The following is a 15,728-nucleotide window of genomic DNA, read 5'->3' as shown; positions in this document are numbered from 1 at the left end:
CCATGCAGTCCATGGGCATATACACTTGCCTCAAGGCTTGGCTCTTCCAGACCCACTCCACTGTAGCAAACAGCCTGCGGTGCTGTAACAGATCAAAGCATCACAGCTCAAGAGATCTTTAGACATGTGTTAGTGTTGCTGGCACCTAACTGTTCCTGACAATGTCCGTCCTCTCTGCTCAGTCTCATTGTCCACCTTATTTTTCTTTTCCATCTATCTTTGCCTTATCTGCTCTTCCACTCCGTCCTTTATTCGTCTCTCCAGGGTCACATTGGCCTCCCTGGGCTTTTTGGCTTTCCCGGTCCTGATGGCGAGAGAGTGAGTATTATGGGCTGTGAGAGTAAAATGCCCACTGGGTTGCATTATATGAAATAGAAATAGATTTCATTCTCGAAACACTGCAGGCACACCTCACCAAATCACTGTTATAAGCCCAAAGTAACACAAGCTCCCTTTATACTGTATTGGATCAAGCCAGCTCGGAAAAACAACCCACATTCGAAACCTCAGTTGTCTAGGATATGATTAAAATGTTGGAGGTGGATTTAAATTTACTTAAAACCCGGTCACAATTAAAATTCCCACAAACCTCTAGGGCAGTGTCACAGAATAAATTAGGAATTTGAGGTCGTTTTTTGTTATTAGCCACACCAGCCAAGTGGCTCTTCGGCACTGTTGGGCCTCCAGTGCGTCAGTCAGTCCGGTCAGTTGATCCATCGCTTTGAGTAAAACATGTCACGAACATTGGCATGGGTTTCCATGAAATTATATTTCAAACATTTACAGCATGGTCCTGAGAGGATGAATCCCAGTTGCTTTGCTAACTCCTTGACTTTTCATCTTTTCATCAAGGCAAATAATGACGAATCAAGTTTTGCACCAAAAATGAAACTAATGACAGCCTCAGGTCTGCCTTAAGGTTTAAGCTGACATGACATGCAGAGAAGCTAACATGCTAAGGTTTCATATTGAATGTTAGAAAATGTGATTGAAAAGTTATTTTTAGGTATAAGATGCTTGTGTTTCTCCTTGTACTGATCCTGACCTTTTACCTACTCTGCCAAGCATGTGAGGAGGTCCAGTCTGTCTGCCTGGAAATATGATGAGACCTTGTCTCAATTTATTGATATGCTGGATGGAGACTGGATTCTGGTCTGTTTTCTGTTACCAGTTATTATATATTAAGGGCCTTTCTCAAACTACTCCTTACACCAGGCCTATTCTGTTTTTTAGAAGGGCCAGATTTTACATAAGTAGAAGGGAAAATGCACCATTTTAATCTTAGAAGTAGGTTGTCAGTTTGATTCGCATAAATTCCTCTGCTTTAACAGGCTGGTTTAAAACCTTTTTAATAAAATAAGAGCATTTTTGTGCTTAGGATCCAAGCTGAGTAATGAATGGCCTAATTACCCCAGTAACAAAATGATCAAAGAGCTGGAATGAAGTTGTTAGAGGGCTACATTCGGCTCACTAGCCGCAAGTTGACTAGGTCTGTCCTACACCCTCTCACCACCCACTTCCACTCTGTTTGCGAATCCTTGCCAATGGTCCGCCACATATAGTGCCATCCCAAACCAAATAACCTAGAATGAAAGTGGGATAAAGGGGTCTATACCTGTGCTTACTCACTGACACTGTGCAACGTAGTGTTGTGTTCGTTATGGAAGACATTTTGTGCGACTACCCCTGCAAACGTTAACTTCTCAAACTAAGATAGACATTTGATATCGTTGATATTGTGGCTTTAACACCTTTTAATGATAAATTGTATTTAAGATCGAATATACCCTTCTCTAGTCCAGAAAATGGTATATGTGTTCAAATTTGGACTGTTGCAAAAACCAAACAGTTTCTCAACATCAGAGTGAAAAACTAGAAAATATTGACAAAAAAAGAAGAAATGCCAATTCCGAAGAATGCAGATATGAAACGAAAAAATACTGCATTTCTTGTTTCCGCCAGAGAGAGGGAAGGTCGTCTTGAAGCTTGCCTCTGCCCGACACCTTAATGAAGGGTGCTTCATTCAGCTTTTAGTGCAACTACAAATATAGATGTAGATTGGGGAGAGTCCAGTCTGAGAAAATACATACATTTTCAGACAATAAAAACAAATGACAATACTTTTGTCTTTTGAGACTGAAGTGAAAGTGCAATTTCTATTAATCAGCAAATTAGCATGCAAATGTAGCATTAAGCTCAAAGCACAGCTTAACAAGCACAGCTAAGGCTGACAAAGTGCAGTTTAGTCTGATTAAAGTTGAGCCACAATGTAGAACTTGAACTTGAACCTGACAGGCTGAGTCTGAACTGTCTTACAAAAGATAACAAAAGATAAGCTATTATGATTTACTTGACTTTACTTTACTTACTCTCCCCTAGAGGTCGATATAGAAGCTGTTCTGATTTTTCGATCATCGGATAGCTACTAAAGGGACCCTTGGGATTGTTTTGTCAAAGGCTGTTGTGTAAGAGCAGTTTGTGGGGCTAAAGACTTTGAAGACTTTGTTTGACTCTGTTTTTACATTATGCACTTTTATCTCTCCTCTAGTTCCTTATCCATTTTTCTCTTTCCGTCTCTCAAATCTGTTTTCTTTCCTGTTTCCAGGGAATTCCTGGCATTCATGGGAAGAAGGGCAAGATGGGTAGGCCGGTAAAGTTTTCTCTCAACATACTTCTCAGAGCACATTTGTAATGCAGCCTCATGAAAGTGAGAGTGTTTTGTCTTGATCTATGGACTCTTACTGTAGTGCAGAACTACTTTAAAGTGTATTAAATGACCATTACTCTGACAGAGAGGCTCTGGTTCAGTGTGAAACCCCTCCTAGCCTTTATCATAAATCTGCAAAGAAAAGTTGTGGTAACTTCCACACTGGCACAGTAAAGCTATGGATTAATACGGGGGGAGAAATATGCACCCTTAGCAGCATAACGTGCCTGTGTCAGCAACCTACATTGAATTTCTTAGTCAGTTACCGCTATAAAATAAGAAATGACTAAAACCAGTGAATCCCCTTATATACATCTTGTATGATTCATTTCCTTTGGCTAAAGTTGATTAGGAAACATTGTACGTTATAGTGTGTGCTTATTACTGTGCTTGTTTTGCATTAGACTGATATGATAATGTAATGTGTCAGTTGTGGGTTTGGCTCTCCGGAGTCTTTACCCACAGATCCGGGAAGTCTATCGTCATTGGCGCCTGGAAGTAAATTTCCCCATCCTCTCAGGCTTACATGGAAAATACTGAAGCTGCACATAACCACTTATGTAAATCTGATATTTTCCCAGGCCAAGTCTGGTTGAACATGCTTTTTTAAAAAACATTATTATTCCACAATGGTCATAGACAGAGACTGAAGACAGAAAAAAATATGGTCAGAATAGCCAAGTCATGAGCAAGCCATTACTCTTCTTCTGTGGTAAAAAGTGAGGCCAGTCACTTTACGCAAGAAGTTTTTTCTGTCCTGAGTCAGCAGTAATGCAGTTAAACAAAATCTAGAAAGATGCACAAGAGACAGAGTTGGCATATTTGATCCAGCAGTGACGCATGTGACTCACATGTCCCAAAGCCTAACTTGCCACATAAAAAGCAAATTCTGAGATTATGTGGATTTTATTTTATTCAGTCCCTTCCTCTTGTGTTTTCCTTGCAGATGGAGAGTAGTGGATGTTGTATTTTTCACATAACAGACTGGCAGACTGAAAAGGGTCTCGCCAACCTCCCTGAAAGTGTTGTCAATATGAGACAAAGACTTGCATGTGTTTCTGATCAAACCAAGCCATTTATTGACATTTCTGGAAAAAGGCACATTTTTCCACATTTCCTGTGAGCTTCATGTTGCACCAATTACTGCTTATTACTTTATTACTGTTATCCACATGCTGAATGTCCTAAATCAGCAGTCTGCCAAACAAACAATCCTATATCTGGCACCTCTTGAGGTCTTCATGCTTTCATTTGATATTTTCCTCTCTGCCTGTTGACAGAGAACGACAGATCTCTCCTCTGTTCTGCTGTTTATCATTTGTCTAACCACAGCGCTCGCTTCTCGCCTTCTGTGGGCGAGTGCTGAGCCGTGATGTGCGGCGGGTTGCATGTTGACCTTGGCACATTTACAAGCGCACGATGAGCGTGTGGCCTCGCGGCTGCATCACATCTCTTGTTCTGCCTCTATAATAGAATTACGAGCACCAAGCAAAAAAAAAGAACACAGTCAGCAGTTCCTAGGCCAAGCAGCTTTATTCAGCCATTTAGGCAAGTCCTGGGGGTTTGGTTCGCGGGCTGCTGAGTGCTCCCTGCCAGCGCGTGCACACACACAGACACCCGGTCGCTCGGAAACACTCAGCCATGGAATTTCCTGCTGGTCTCCCAGGAATGAAGCGCTGGGAGCACATTTGATGGGATTTGCTTGGCTTTAGCCGTCAAACTTCTGTTTTGGGAATCACTTTGGGGGTCTAAGGACAGAGGGTGTCGCATGCTGTACAAATTGTAAAAGCCTTAGAGGAAAATTTGTAATTGGGCTATATTAATAAAATTCACTTGACTTTATTGATCCCCTGTCTGTGGTGTGATTACTTCACTGGCAAACCATATGCCATATTAATAAATTCAACATTGAAAAAGACATTTTGACAGTGTAAACAACCCCCCCCCCTTCCCTTTGGTTACATAACTATCCTGTTTCTTTGTGTGCTCAGGGGTTTCCTGGTGACTTTGGAGAGAGGGGACCTCCTGGCCCTGATGGGAACCCAGTAAGTGAAATGATGGAGATAAATGCACCCTTCACTGCAGTTTGTCTCCACTTGGACACCAACAACATTACACCTGAGATTTCACCAGATTTCAGACCTAATGTAGTACATTTCTTATACAAAAGCATAACACAGCAATAATAAAAAATTGTGTTACTACATCATTGTCGAGCCTGAAGAAAAAAAATTGTATTCCTGAGCTGGACTGGCTTTGAGTCAAATCCATGCCAGTGACTCACTCACCCATCATAAGCCGTACTGATATGAGGGCAGCATCAGCAGTTTCACTCTCCTCTCCTCTTGCTCTAGTGTGACCCACACTGCTCATGATTGACAGGGTCACTGTAAGATTGTGATTGGCTGCCCCGTGAGAGCCTCCTCCAGGCCTCATTTCCTCTGCCTTCAGAGGGAAGAGTGGGGACGTTCCATTTGGCTGAATTCATCTCCTTTCATTCATAGAGAAATAGAGGAGGCGACAGGAAGGCCACACTGGGCCGTGTGTCATCCATCTCTCCATTGGACGCTTAGCTCGGAGAGGATGTGGGCATGGTGTGTGGCTGCGGGGTAGATCATTTAGACAACAAGCCTCTCTGTGTCAAGTGCCAAGTGCTCACTCACTACGCTCAAATGAATGGAGAAACATTACGCAGGCTATCATTGAGCGGTGGAAAACACTACTAAACAAATATAGACACAAACTGAAAGCTCTTATATGCATATCATTTCTATAGCTCTTCACCTCTATCTGACTGTGCTTGTGTTGAATCTTTTTATGCATCTCTTTCTTTGTCCTCTCAGGGTGAACTAGGAGCTCCTGGCCCATTTGGAGTCCCTGGTCTTGTTGTGAGTCTTGTTGTATTCTTCTCACTGATATTTTATATTTTTATATTTTACGGTTTATGTAGTCTTCTCTGTCTCTTTAAGTCCTTCTTGTATTTATTCTGGAAAGCAGTTTGCAACTAACAATTGTTATAAAAAAGTTTGATTCCTTACTTGTTATTCTTGTCATTCTCACACATCTCTTGTCCTGATACAAAACTTCAATATTTTCATGGTTAATAAAATAATAAAAATGTGTTCAAAGCATTGAATATTCTAAAAACAGGTCGAACGCAGAAAGCTGGCATTGAGTGTCAGGCCTTCTTAGTAAACTTGTATTCCCTGATAAGTTAGTTCTGATTTGAATCAATCTTTTGTCAGTTTTTAAAGGCACACTATGCAGGTTTTGTCAGTTTCTGTTTGTAAATTCACAAAGTGCAGAAGGCGATTCTTGAGAAAGATAGATGATTGTTGAGTCTCACTCCGCGGTCAACAAATAACGACACTTTGAGTTGGCAAGTCACCAACCGAAAGTGTCTGCAGCCTGGGAACGAGACTCAGGAATCAACTATCTCTCTCCAGATCTCTGATGCCCAGAAACGTCTGGAGCACAGCAAAATAAGAAGAAAATAAGAAAATACAGGCTGAGGGTAGGCTCTTTGTAGATACAGACACCAGGATGCAATTTTCAGATTGCTGTGGAAGTCCTGGGTAATAGTAGAAGTTGTTAAATAAAATATATGTTGAAATCTAAGTATTATTTAAGGTTTTGGGGATTTCTCTGGACAGTCAGCATTCTAAGTATACTGCCTGGTTTTTGTGTGTCTTGTCTTTTGCAGGGAGACATGGGCCCTGTTGGCATTATAGGCTTGACAGGACCACCAGGACTCAAGGTAAATGATGCAGTTTTCTGGTTCCGTCTACATCTGGTTTTGATATGGATGAATTATAAATAACGTACATTTTGGTAATTCAGGCCACTTAGTTGTTGTTTGGATTCAGTTACTCTGCCACTTGTGTGTATGTGAACCACCAAGACTGCTCAATAATCATGTTTTCTTTTACATTTTATTTTGCTTGCAAGGGAGTGCCTGGAAACCCGGGGGAGCCAGGACTGAAAGGTGATAAGGTGACCTGCTTATGTCTTTCTCAGACTACTAACCTTGTGTTTACAATAATACTAGATGTGACAAATCACAAAATTGTATCTGTGACTTCCGAGAAAGCTAACAGATAACAGAAAAGCTATAATGCGTGACTTGTGTAACCCAGCACTCCTGTGGTGCATGTTGATCAAATCATTTTTTACAAACATTCAGATAATTTTTTTCATGTTTCTTTGTGTTTTCTCAGGGGGATTTTGGCTTATCAGGAGAGCCAGGGGAGTGTGGATACCAAGGTGACAAGGTAGGTATAATGTTTCTTTATGTGTTCAGGTGGTACAGCGGGTCATCCATAAATAATAAGATTTGTTGTTCAATGCCTGGCTTCTCTTATCTGCATGTCAAAGTGTTCCTTGCAAGACACTGAAGTCCAGATTGCTCCTCATGATTAGACCAGTTCCTTGCAGGGTATCTCTGCCTCCATCTGTGTGTTTGTTTACACCAGAAAGCACCTTGTTCTGCTGTCTAAAAGAGCTGTAAAAGCGCAGTCGATTCAACAAATTTCTTTTATTCCTATCGCAGAGATGTAGCTGGTGTGTTTCTGTATCTAATCAGCATGTTCATGAATGTGATTTTGCTAGTTTGCTTCTTTTACATTTGACCTATGTGTTTGTCTTGACCTGTTTACACTGAGCTGGTCTTTTATGTTACAGGGCAACCGTGGCTCACCTGGGTTGCCAGGTCCTCGTGGAAATCCTGGACCACAGGTATTTTCTATCCTCCACTAAAACACGCAATACCAGTGGGGAAAAAGTTGACAAAGGTCTGTTGATTAGCAACATGTCCATTATTGATGTCCATTATTGGGTACTTAGCAGCTGTGTACTGGAGATCCGATTTGAGCCTTAACTGCTCAAGTTAAAGATCAGTGAGTTTGCTAAGATAGCCGATCTTCCAACATTTGTACTCTTTAAAGAGCAAACACACATTTTATACTGTGATATTTAGATTTAGTTACTCTATTGGAAAAGACTACTATATAGCCAACAGCAAGTGCAGATGGTGTGTTTTCTCACTTGGTGATCTCCCTCCTGCCAGCTCGCAGCTTATTCAGATTTTTGCTGTAAAAATAGACAGTTTTGTACAGATAACTCCTCATTTCAACTTTATGAATCCACCGCTCCTTTTTGATGTTGCCCATTCAGCATGAGTGATAGGAGTAAGGCATGACACATTGTACTGCGTCACTTGCGGACATATAGTTTAAGTGATTTCTTTTCATGCTTTACTGTTTCGGTTGCTTGTTCTCAGTGTCTGAAGCACTGTGTAGATTTTCCTTTGTGATCAATAAATGATAAATAAAGTGCCTTCTATCTAATGGAGCACAGAGTTGGCTTTGAGTAGTCACAGCTTCTCTAACATTTTGTTGTGAAGGCTTTTTCTACTTGTTTCCTTAGCTGCTCCAGATAAGAAGTTAGTTCTGAAAGCACAGTGCTGTGCTAAAAAAGTACACAAAGTCATAAGATGAACTCAGGAAAAAATGCTGGCACTTTGATGAAAAATGGGTGGAAATCTTCAAATGTATACAAAAGCAAACTTCAGGCACTCATGCGTGTAGGAGAAGTTTGCTCTAAGAAATGTGTGTTAATAAAGCTGTGGCATAAACAACTTCTCAAAGCGCAGGGCACCGCCAGTGCATGTGCTGCCTTAGCTTTAAGACTAATCCACCAAAATTGGCACTCGTGTGATCTTATGGTTCCTTAATATTTTAAGTTCTCTCTGATCTGATTTGAGGTTTGAAAAAACACTCTCGTACTTGCTTTGACCTGCTACATGATGTAGCTCTTTCCTCCTGTCAGAATATTTAGGTATGAGATTTCCAAGTAACTTGCATATACTGTATGGTTATATTTGAGGGTTATATCACATTATATTGCACGCACCATCTAGTGAGTTTTGGCTATGGTATTGTCAGTTTGGTTATTTTTAAGTTTCTGATCTGTGTGATAATAATAATTCCATCACTTGTGACATTTCTTAGGGCAAACCCGGTGAAAAGGGCCCTGATGGTTTACCTGGCCCTCCTGGCCCAGAGGTAGGATTACTGGTGTTATATTTTGATTAGATGCATTATATTTATGTTATTTCATCATTATATGTGTCAATATAATATGGTGTGCATAAAGTATGTGTGCTGATGAAGCTGTGGTTTACTTCCTGTCATTTCACAGGGCTTTCCAGGTGACATTGGCCCACCGGGACAAAATGGCCCTGAAGGACCCAAGGTTAGTGAAGTTACATTAACGCTTTAGGTATGACTTTTCAGTGAGTAGAAATGAGGTGAAAGTTCACGCTCAGCGGTTCTTCCACAGGGAAAGCAAGGGACAAGAGGTTTGCCAGGTCCAAGAGGGATACCAGGACTTCAGGTGGGGTTGACTTTATATAGTTTGAAGATGAAATATATAAGAAATTTGTCCCTTCCTGACCTTTTGTCATGATTCTTTCTGTCAGGGTGATGAGGGACCGGTTGGCCCAGCTGGACCTGCTGGACTCGAGGTGAGTGCTGATTGGATAAGCCCAGCAGTTCAGTTAGAAAATACAATAACACAATTATCTTTTAGCATCCACACTCAACACCGCAATGCTTGCTTACGCACAAGTGCACCATGTGTTTCTGCCTAAATTTAACTGTGAAGGAATAACTATGACCTGGTATGGCCAGTAAGTCCTTGGCTGACTGACTTCTCTATTGTTCTAAAGCTGTTTTGAAAGACTTCCTATTGGACACTGGATACTCATATTACGAGATTGGTCAGCAAATTGCTATCCTCTTTTCTATCATAAAATCATCACCCGCAATCACAAACAAAAGCAACTTAAGTGTCAAACCAAAATGTATAGCTGTGTCAGATGACTGATTTCATTTTAAGATGAATATACAGGAAAAAGGAACATTTTAACCTTAAACCTCACAGGAATTTATTACATTGGTGTCTACTCGGGACGTCAAATATGCAATTAAAGTTATTGAATCAAGGGTGTTACAACCCAGCTCGTAAGCGGAAGGGAAGCAACATAAAACCAGATGGTTTTGGTAAAAAATAAAGTTATTTATTTGAAAAAAGCTTTGAAAAAGAAAAGAAAAGGGCTAAATAATGCTGTTTAAAACAAGGAAATAAATATAACCAAAAGAGAAATTTTGACAATCCTTTTGTCGTTGATTATTTTCTCATTAGTTAATTAGATGTTTGGTCTAATAAAATGTCTGAAAATGGTGACAAATGATGATCAGTGTTTTCCAAAGTACAAGATGACATCCTCAAATATCTTGTTTTGTCCCCAACCCAAAGATATTCAGTTTACTGACTGAAGATGGAATCGGAGAATTTGATTTGTTAAAAATTACTCAAACTGATGAATCAATTGTCAAAGTAATTGCTGATTAATTCAACAGTCGACAGCTAATCAGTGAATTGATCATTGCAGCTGTAAATGAAATGAAACATAGAACTTTATAAGAGACAAATAGGGATGCCTTTGAACTGTTCTGCAGTTTGAATAAAATAGTAATTATCTTGTACCAAAAAAAAGTGTTTGTTTGGAGTCATCCCAGGCGAAACAATAGAGACGACTTTTCCAATGAAACACTCTATTTTTGCATTGGTTGACTCCAGTCTGCTGTCTCCCAGAAGTGTAACCCACAAGTGATTACTGCAAACAAACACAAATGACCCAATGACTTGTGTGAGTAATAAGAGGCCTTTGATGCTGCAAACGGCTCTTTGTTTTATGGATCATTAAGTTTCTTAAAGGGCTGTTTTTGTTTTGGCATCAGTTTGTTTTGTGCCGTGGCCTCTCGAGGGACGGCAGACTCACAGACTGCACCTTTTACAGGAGATACAGAGTTTATTGTGTGTTTGGTGTGGAGCTGCGGTACACTTCTCTGTGTCATTTTTGCTTTCTGTTCAGGGCAGGCCTGGGAGGCAGGGATTCCCTGGACTGACAGGCCCAGATGGACTCAAGGTCAGACCTAATAGTCACACACACACACCACCGAAACACTGTCATCCTTAACTGAACATTGTCTCCCCGGCTTTCTTTTATGATAATGTATCATCTGAATATGTGTAAATTAGATGTTAATTCTTTGTTACCACAGGGGAACGAGCCTCTGAGCACATTTCAACTGATTTCGACTAAAACGTAGGCATGAATAAGTTTGTGATATGCTAATTGTCTACTTTGCTGTAGGGCGAGACCGGGATAACTGGCGAGGTCGGAAAGCTTGGCGAGAGGGTAAAGGCTTTTCTCCCTCTTTCTGCTGATTTCTGTCTGATGCTCTCACTGTGTGTCTCTGTGTGTGTCTTTTTCATTCGAATCCCAAAGCTGTGCAGCCTATTATGAGAAATCTAACTTCAGTAGAACCGAAAGAAATAAGGGAGAGTTGAGACAGTGTAATCTCTCTCCTTCAGGGACTGCCTGGTTTTGTTGGGCCTGCTGGAGAGATGGGAATTGCCGGGGAAAAGGTTAGCATGCTCTCAATTTGTCACACTTTGCAAGGATCACAATTTGTTCTTGTGTAGTGTCCGTTTGAATTTGTTATATTGCTCTCTGTTGATGTAGCATGTGATTAGAGCTGATACAATAGGTCAATTACAACAAATCTGTTAATCGATGAATATCTTAAGTCATTAATCAAAGCAAGAATGCCAAACATTTGCTTTGTTTTATGTCAAAAAAATATCTTTGAGTGTTGCACTTAACGCTTCATCAATTAATCTACAAAAGTTTTAGACAGATGAAACATCAGTTGCAGGCCTTCTGGTGATGCTTCACTAATCATGGCTCATCGTTCCTCAGGGGGATCGAGGGAAAACAGGTGCCCCTGGGCCGCCAGGTGAATTGGGGCCGATGGTAAGGAGTAAGTCTGGACCCCGTCTCTCGTTCCAGGGGGCATTCAATTCTACATATATAAGGGTTTGGGGGTATGATCTGTTTGGAGAGACTGATTTTAGTGATTTAACAATAATCATCCGTAGGCAGGTAAAACAAGGCCACTGAGTTTTGTCATCTGAGAGCCAATTTAAGATTTCACAGATAAATCACATAGATATATCATTTGAGTAATGTTGTATCCATCAGGGTCACACTGGAATACCTGGAGTGACTGGGCCACCTGGACCGCAAGGGATACCAGTAAGTTTACTGTTATTACTGCCAGAGACTACACCTTCCTGATGTGTGGACTACATAACTGGACCTTGTCTGATACTTAATACAAGTGTTTTCACCCAGCATCAGTGGGGTTTTTTTCAATCCACCTGTTTTTATGCACCTTTTTAAATCTGCGCTTGAAAAACCTGAGTGGAAATATTGCAAATAAGTCTTTACTCTTGGCTGGGGTAAAAATGAGTTGGTGATGAAAGCAACAAAGTGCAATAGAAACAGACTTGGCAGAAAAACATTCATGTTCATGAAGCATGCGACTTAAACATCCACTGAAGTCTCCACTCCACTGAAGAGACGAGAAATAGCCGCAGAGTAAAACATCAGATATGTGTTTAGAAATTAATACATGTCACAAACAGAAATGCCAAATGTCATCATCGCGTTTTCTATATCCTTTTTCACTGTTTGAGATTTGACTGGCGCTAAATAATTTACATCATCTTGTTGCGCCCTATTCTTCTGCAATGGCATTACTGCACCCAACTAGAGAATTGGCGCCACCTCCTGCTAATCTCGATGAACAAACTTAATATTTGTATAACATTAGTGGATGGTACCAAGCATTCAATCACATGTTCTTTAACCAAAACCTAGCCGGTGATGGGAGTTGTTTGGTGTGGTCAGAAACGTGCTGTGTTGCACTCGTCACTGCAGCAAAGTGAGAAATTAAACCATTGGATTTCACCAAAAACATTGTCAGCTAGTGTGAAGTCACTCTTTAACAAAAATCCATTATTGATTTAATATATCAGCCTAACTTCTATAAAGGCACTTGATATTTCATGTTATCTTAAAAAGCTGAACTGTTGTTTACTGTTAAAATAGGTACTTTCTGTGTACCGGCATTCAACTTACCACTGTTAATAGTTAATAGTTTCCACAGTTTGTTACAAACTCAAACACATTTTCTTCTCACATTTCAGGGACCTCCTGGTTCGCGGGGAGCCATCGGCATCAGAGGACCTAAAGGCAGGAGGGTAAGTAACATAACTGAAATCTGTGTTATAAGATTATATAACCATCAGGTGATATGCAACTAATGTCGGTTACTGTTGTTATAATATGACACAGCAGTTCAATCTCATTGGCATCATGGCTCTAGCTAAGAGGTAAGGTAGGTCGTTGTGTTGGTTGGTCCATCACTCACATTCACTCACACTGATGGATCCAATTACATTTTATGTAGACAAATGGTCCCAAAAAAATTTAATTTGTCCAAATGGCTGCCAGACTAATAACATTTTTGTCAGCCTCTGCTGTTATTTTGTTTAGTGGTAAATAGCAAATGTCAGCATGTTAACACGGCAAACAAAGATGGTGAACATGGTAAACATTATACCTGGTAAACACGTAGCATTTTTCATGTGAGCGTGTCGCTTGTTGTTTGCTTTAGCATTGAGCTCCAGCCTCACATGGTAACATGGCTATAAATTGTTTTAAAAAGACAGTATGTCATTTCTGATGGTCGCGTCTCTCAATCAAAACAGTGTAAACGAAAGACATAGTTTGCTGACATAATGAGATAGCGCAGGATCATGGGAATCGTTGTCTTCATTGTTAGACAACCATAACTGGCATTGGAAATATATCGAACGTGACAAGCTCATATATTAAAGTTTGATCTTATGTTTAGTCATGTTTGCCGACTTCCCTTCTCACTCTCACATCACTCTCTAAATAGTGCAGTGCAAAAACACCACACATTAAAGGGTTGCATAATAACAAAGAAAGAACAACCTTTCAGAAACATTGTACTGTCACATGTTTACGCTGACACAACAGGTTGAATCTGAATATGTACTAGTTAAGCATATGAATTTAAGGAGCTTTTCCCATCATCATACAATAAAAAAAACCTAGTTTTTTTTTTTTGTACATGAAATGTATGTGTTTGGCTTTGTCTTCCAACTCCAGTGTTCTCACTTTTTCATAATTGAGCTCTGCTTTGGGAAAATAGCCCTTGGTTTGCACAGCAGGATCATTGGACTGAAATGAATAATTGATCTAACATGAATAAGTGCTATAATTAAGGCATTTAATTCTGTGGATTGGTTTTACACGGCTCCCCTGATATCACAAGCAGTCACAGATGTAATATTTAATAACTATAATAGTTGAAAATTACATGAAGGCCTTGGGATATAGAATAAAGACTAGTATAATTAAACACTAGTGCCCTTATTTCACTTTCTGAAGTCAGTCCCAGTCAACAAGAAGGGGACAAACAAGTAAGAACCTATCCCCTTGCCCAGTGTTTTCTTTTTAAAATTGTGATATTACCTCCAAAAAAGAAGATAGCTTTATTCAGCCGGATACACATTTCATTTCAAAAGTTTTTCTGGGTGAAAACAATATGTGTAGCACAATAAATGAATCATTCCAAGAGCAGTAGTAGCCTTTTGGAAGATATATCCAATCCTGTTACTTTCTTTCTGTTTGCTCTCATATCTTGTTAAGTTATTACATTTTACTTTAGTTTAAGGTTTAGTCAGCATCATGTCACTCTGTAATCCAATTTTTGTTTAAAAGCTGTATCCCCAGTGCCCGCATCCAAAGTGACTCCACTGAATTTAAGCAACTTTTCAATCTTAATGTCATGCGTTTCTCAGATATGTAAGCATGTCATTACCCTCTTTTCAGCTCTGCGGTTTCAAGTAAAAAGCTTTAAAATTGGTGCACTTTAAAAGAAAGCCAGGGAAAATGTGTGAGCTTCTGGCTGATGTGCCTGTTCAGGTTGAATGGATCTAAAAAAACAAATTATGGCGAGAGGAATGGATGGTAAATGTCTGCTCTGTAAAACATGTCGATCTTAATGAGTCACACAGTCAACGTTGCTTTCATATCTGCTAACATTAGGCTGTAAAAAAAGAGGGAGATTTTCTGGGGTATCGGTTTTTCAGCATTGCAAAGGTATTTAGATTTCACCGACCAAGTTTGAAGTCAGTCTGTGTAATTCTCTAAGAGGAATTCATTAAAGTACAGAACATGTAAATGGCAACCAAAAAAAGGACAGTAAATTCAAAATGGCCAACTTCCCTTTGGGTTCAGGTTTTGGCACCAAGAGTCTCTTTCTTGTCTTCACACCAAAACACACCCGTAGCAACCATTGCTAGCTGCCAAATATTTCCTCAAAGGATGCGAAGTGGTTCATCGCCTGTGTGTTTGGACAGAAATGCCTAGCTTGAAACCTGGCAAGATAGATTTGCAGCATCACATGAATGAATTTACTCGAGTCATTTTGCCACAACCAATCCTGAGATGTCAGATTGCAATTTTTGCCACTTCTGATGGGCTTTCTAGTTTTTTTTTTTTAGATTTTGAATTTACTAAGTCCCTCAAAAATGTGTTACGCAGCAGAATAATAACAATCACTACAAAATCAATAGGATCCCGGCACCCTCTGTACTCGGGCACTAATAATGATGATAAACTTAAGTCTGCTCTGACTCCGTTTAGATCATTTTTATATGAAGTGCTTACGTGAACAACCAGCAAAATACACAGTCAGCCCTTTAATATTTAACATCAGTGAATAGTTTGGTTCCATTTTAATGGCAAGGATGAATCAGCGACAGGATTTGTGACCTTTTCCCAAGGCTTCTTTACAATAACTCCAGTGTGCAGGCGGTACCACTGTGTGTGTGTGATTGTGGAAAGATGGGGACAAAGTCTACACAGTGTGGATTGGGCATGCTTTGGAGCTATTTTGCTGATGCCAAGTATTTGCAAAATCGCCACAATCTTTGATGATGTCTGCTCGGTGTGGGCTAAACCACAGCACGAAATAAAACCGAGAGAACTGCCTCCCAGGCTCCACTAAAGACG

The 15,728-nt window shown here is 40.1% G+C and overlaps 1 protein-coding gene across 1 annotated transcript in view; it reads left to right on the top strand.

The window, feature by feature from the left end:
• Window positions 1-15,728, top strand: part of col27a1b (collagen, type XXVII, alpha 1b) — a 69,387-nt gene that overhangs the window by 33,764 nt on the left and 19,895 nt on the right. Inside the window, exons 11-28 of the mRNA XM_073466061.1 lie at window positions 265-318; window positions 2,606-2,650; window positions 4,699-4,752; window positions 5,551-5,595; window positions 6,411-6,464; window positions 6,656-6,700; window positions 6,925-6,978; window positions 7,388-7,441; window positions 8,716-8,769; window positions 8,906-8,959; window positions 9,047-9,100; window positions 9,186-9,230; window positions 10,644-10,697; window positions 10,926-10,970; window positions 11,147-11,200; window positions 11,535-11,588; window positions 11,817-11,870; window positions 12,827-12,880. Of these exons, the coding sequence (XP_073322162.1) occupies window positions 265-318; window positions 2,606-2,650; window positions 4,699-4,752; window positions 5,551-5,595; window positions 6,411-6,464; window positions 6,656-6,700; window positions 6,925-6,978; window positions 7,388-7,441; window positions 8,716-8,769; window positions 8,906-8,959; window positions 9,047-9,100; window positions 9,186-9,230; window positions 10,644-10,697; window positions 10,926-10,970; window positions 11,147-11,200; window positions 11,535-11,588; window positions 11,817-11,870; window positions 12,827-12,880 (927 nt within the window). The remainder of the gene's footprint in view (window positions 1-264; window positions 319-2,605; window positions 2,651-4,698; window positions 4,753-5,550; window positions 5,596-6,410; window positions 6,465-6,655; window positions 6,701-6,924; window positions 6,979-7,387; window positions 7,442-8,715; window positions 8,770-8,905; window positions 8,960-9,046; window positions 9,101-9,185; window positions 9,231-10,643; window positions 10,698-10,925; window positions 10,971-11,146; window positions 11,201-11,534; window positions 11,589-11,816; window positions 11,871-12,826; window positions 12,881-15,728) is intronic.

This window comes from Pagrus major, chromosome 5, assembly GCF_040436345.1.
Source record: "Pagrus major chromosome 5, Pma_NU_1.0".
NCBI classification, from domain to species: domain Eukaryota; kingdom Metazoa; phylum Chordata; class Actinopteri; order Spariformes; family Sparidae; genus Pagrus; species Pagrus major.
Note: the sequence above shows the minus strand (reverse complement) of the source record. Positions and strands in the feature narration are given on the sequence as shown.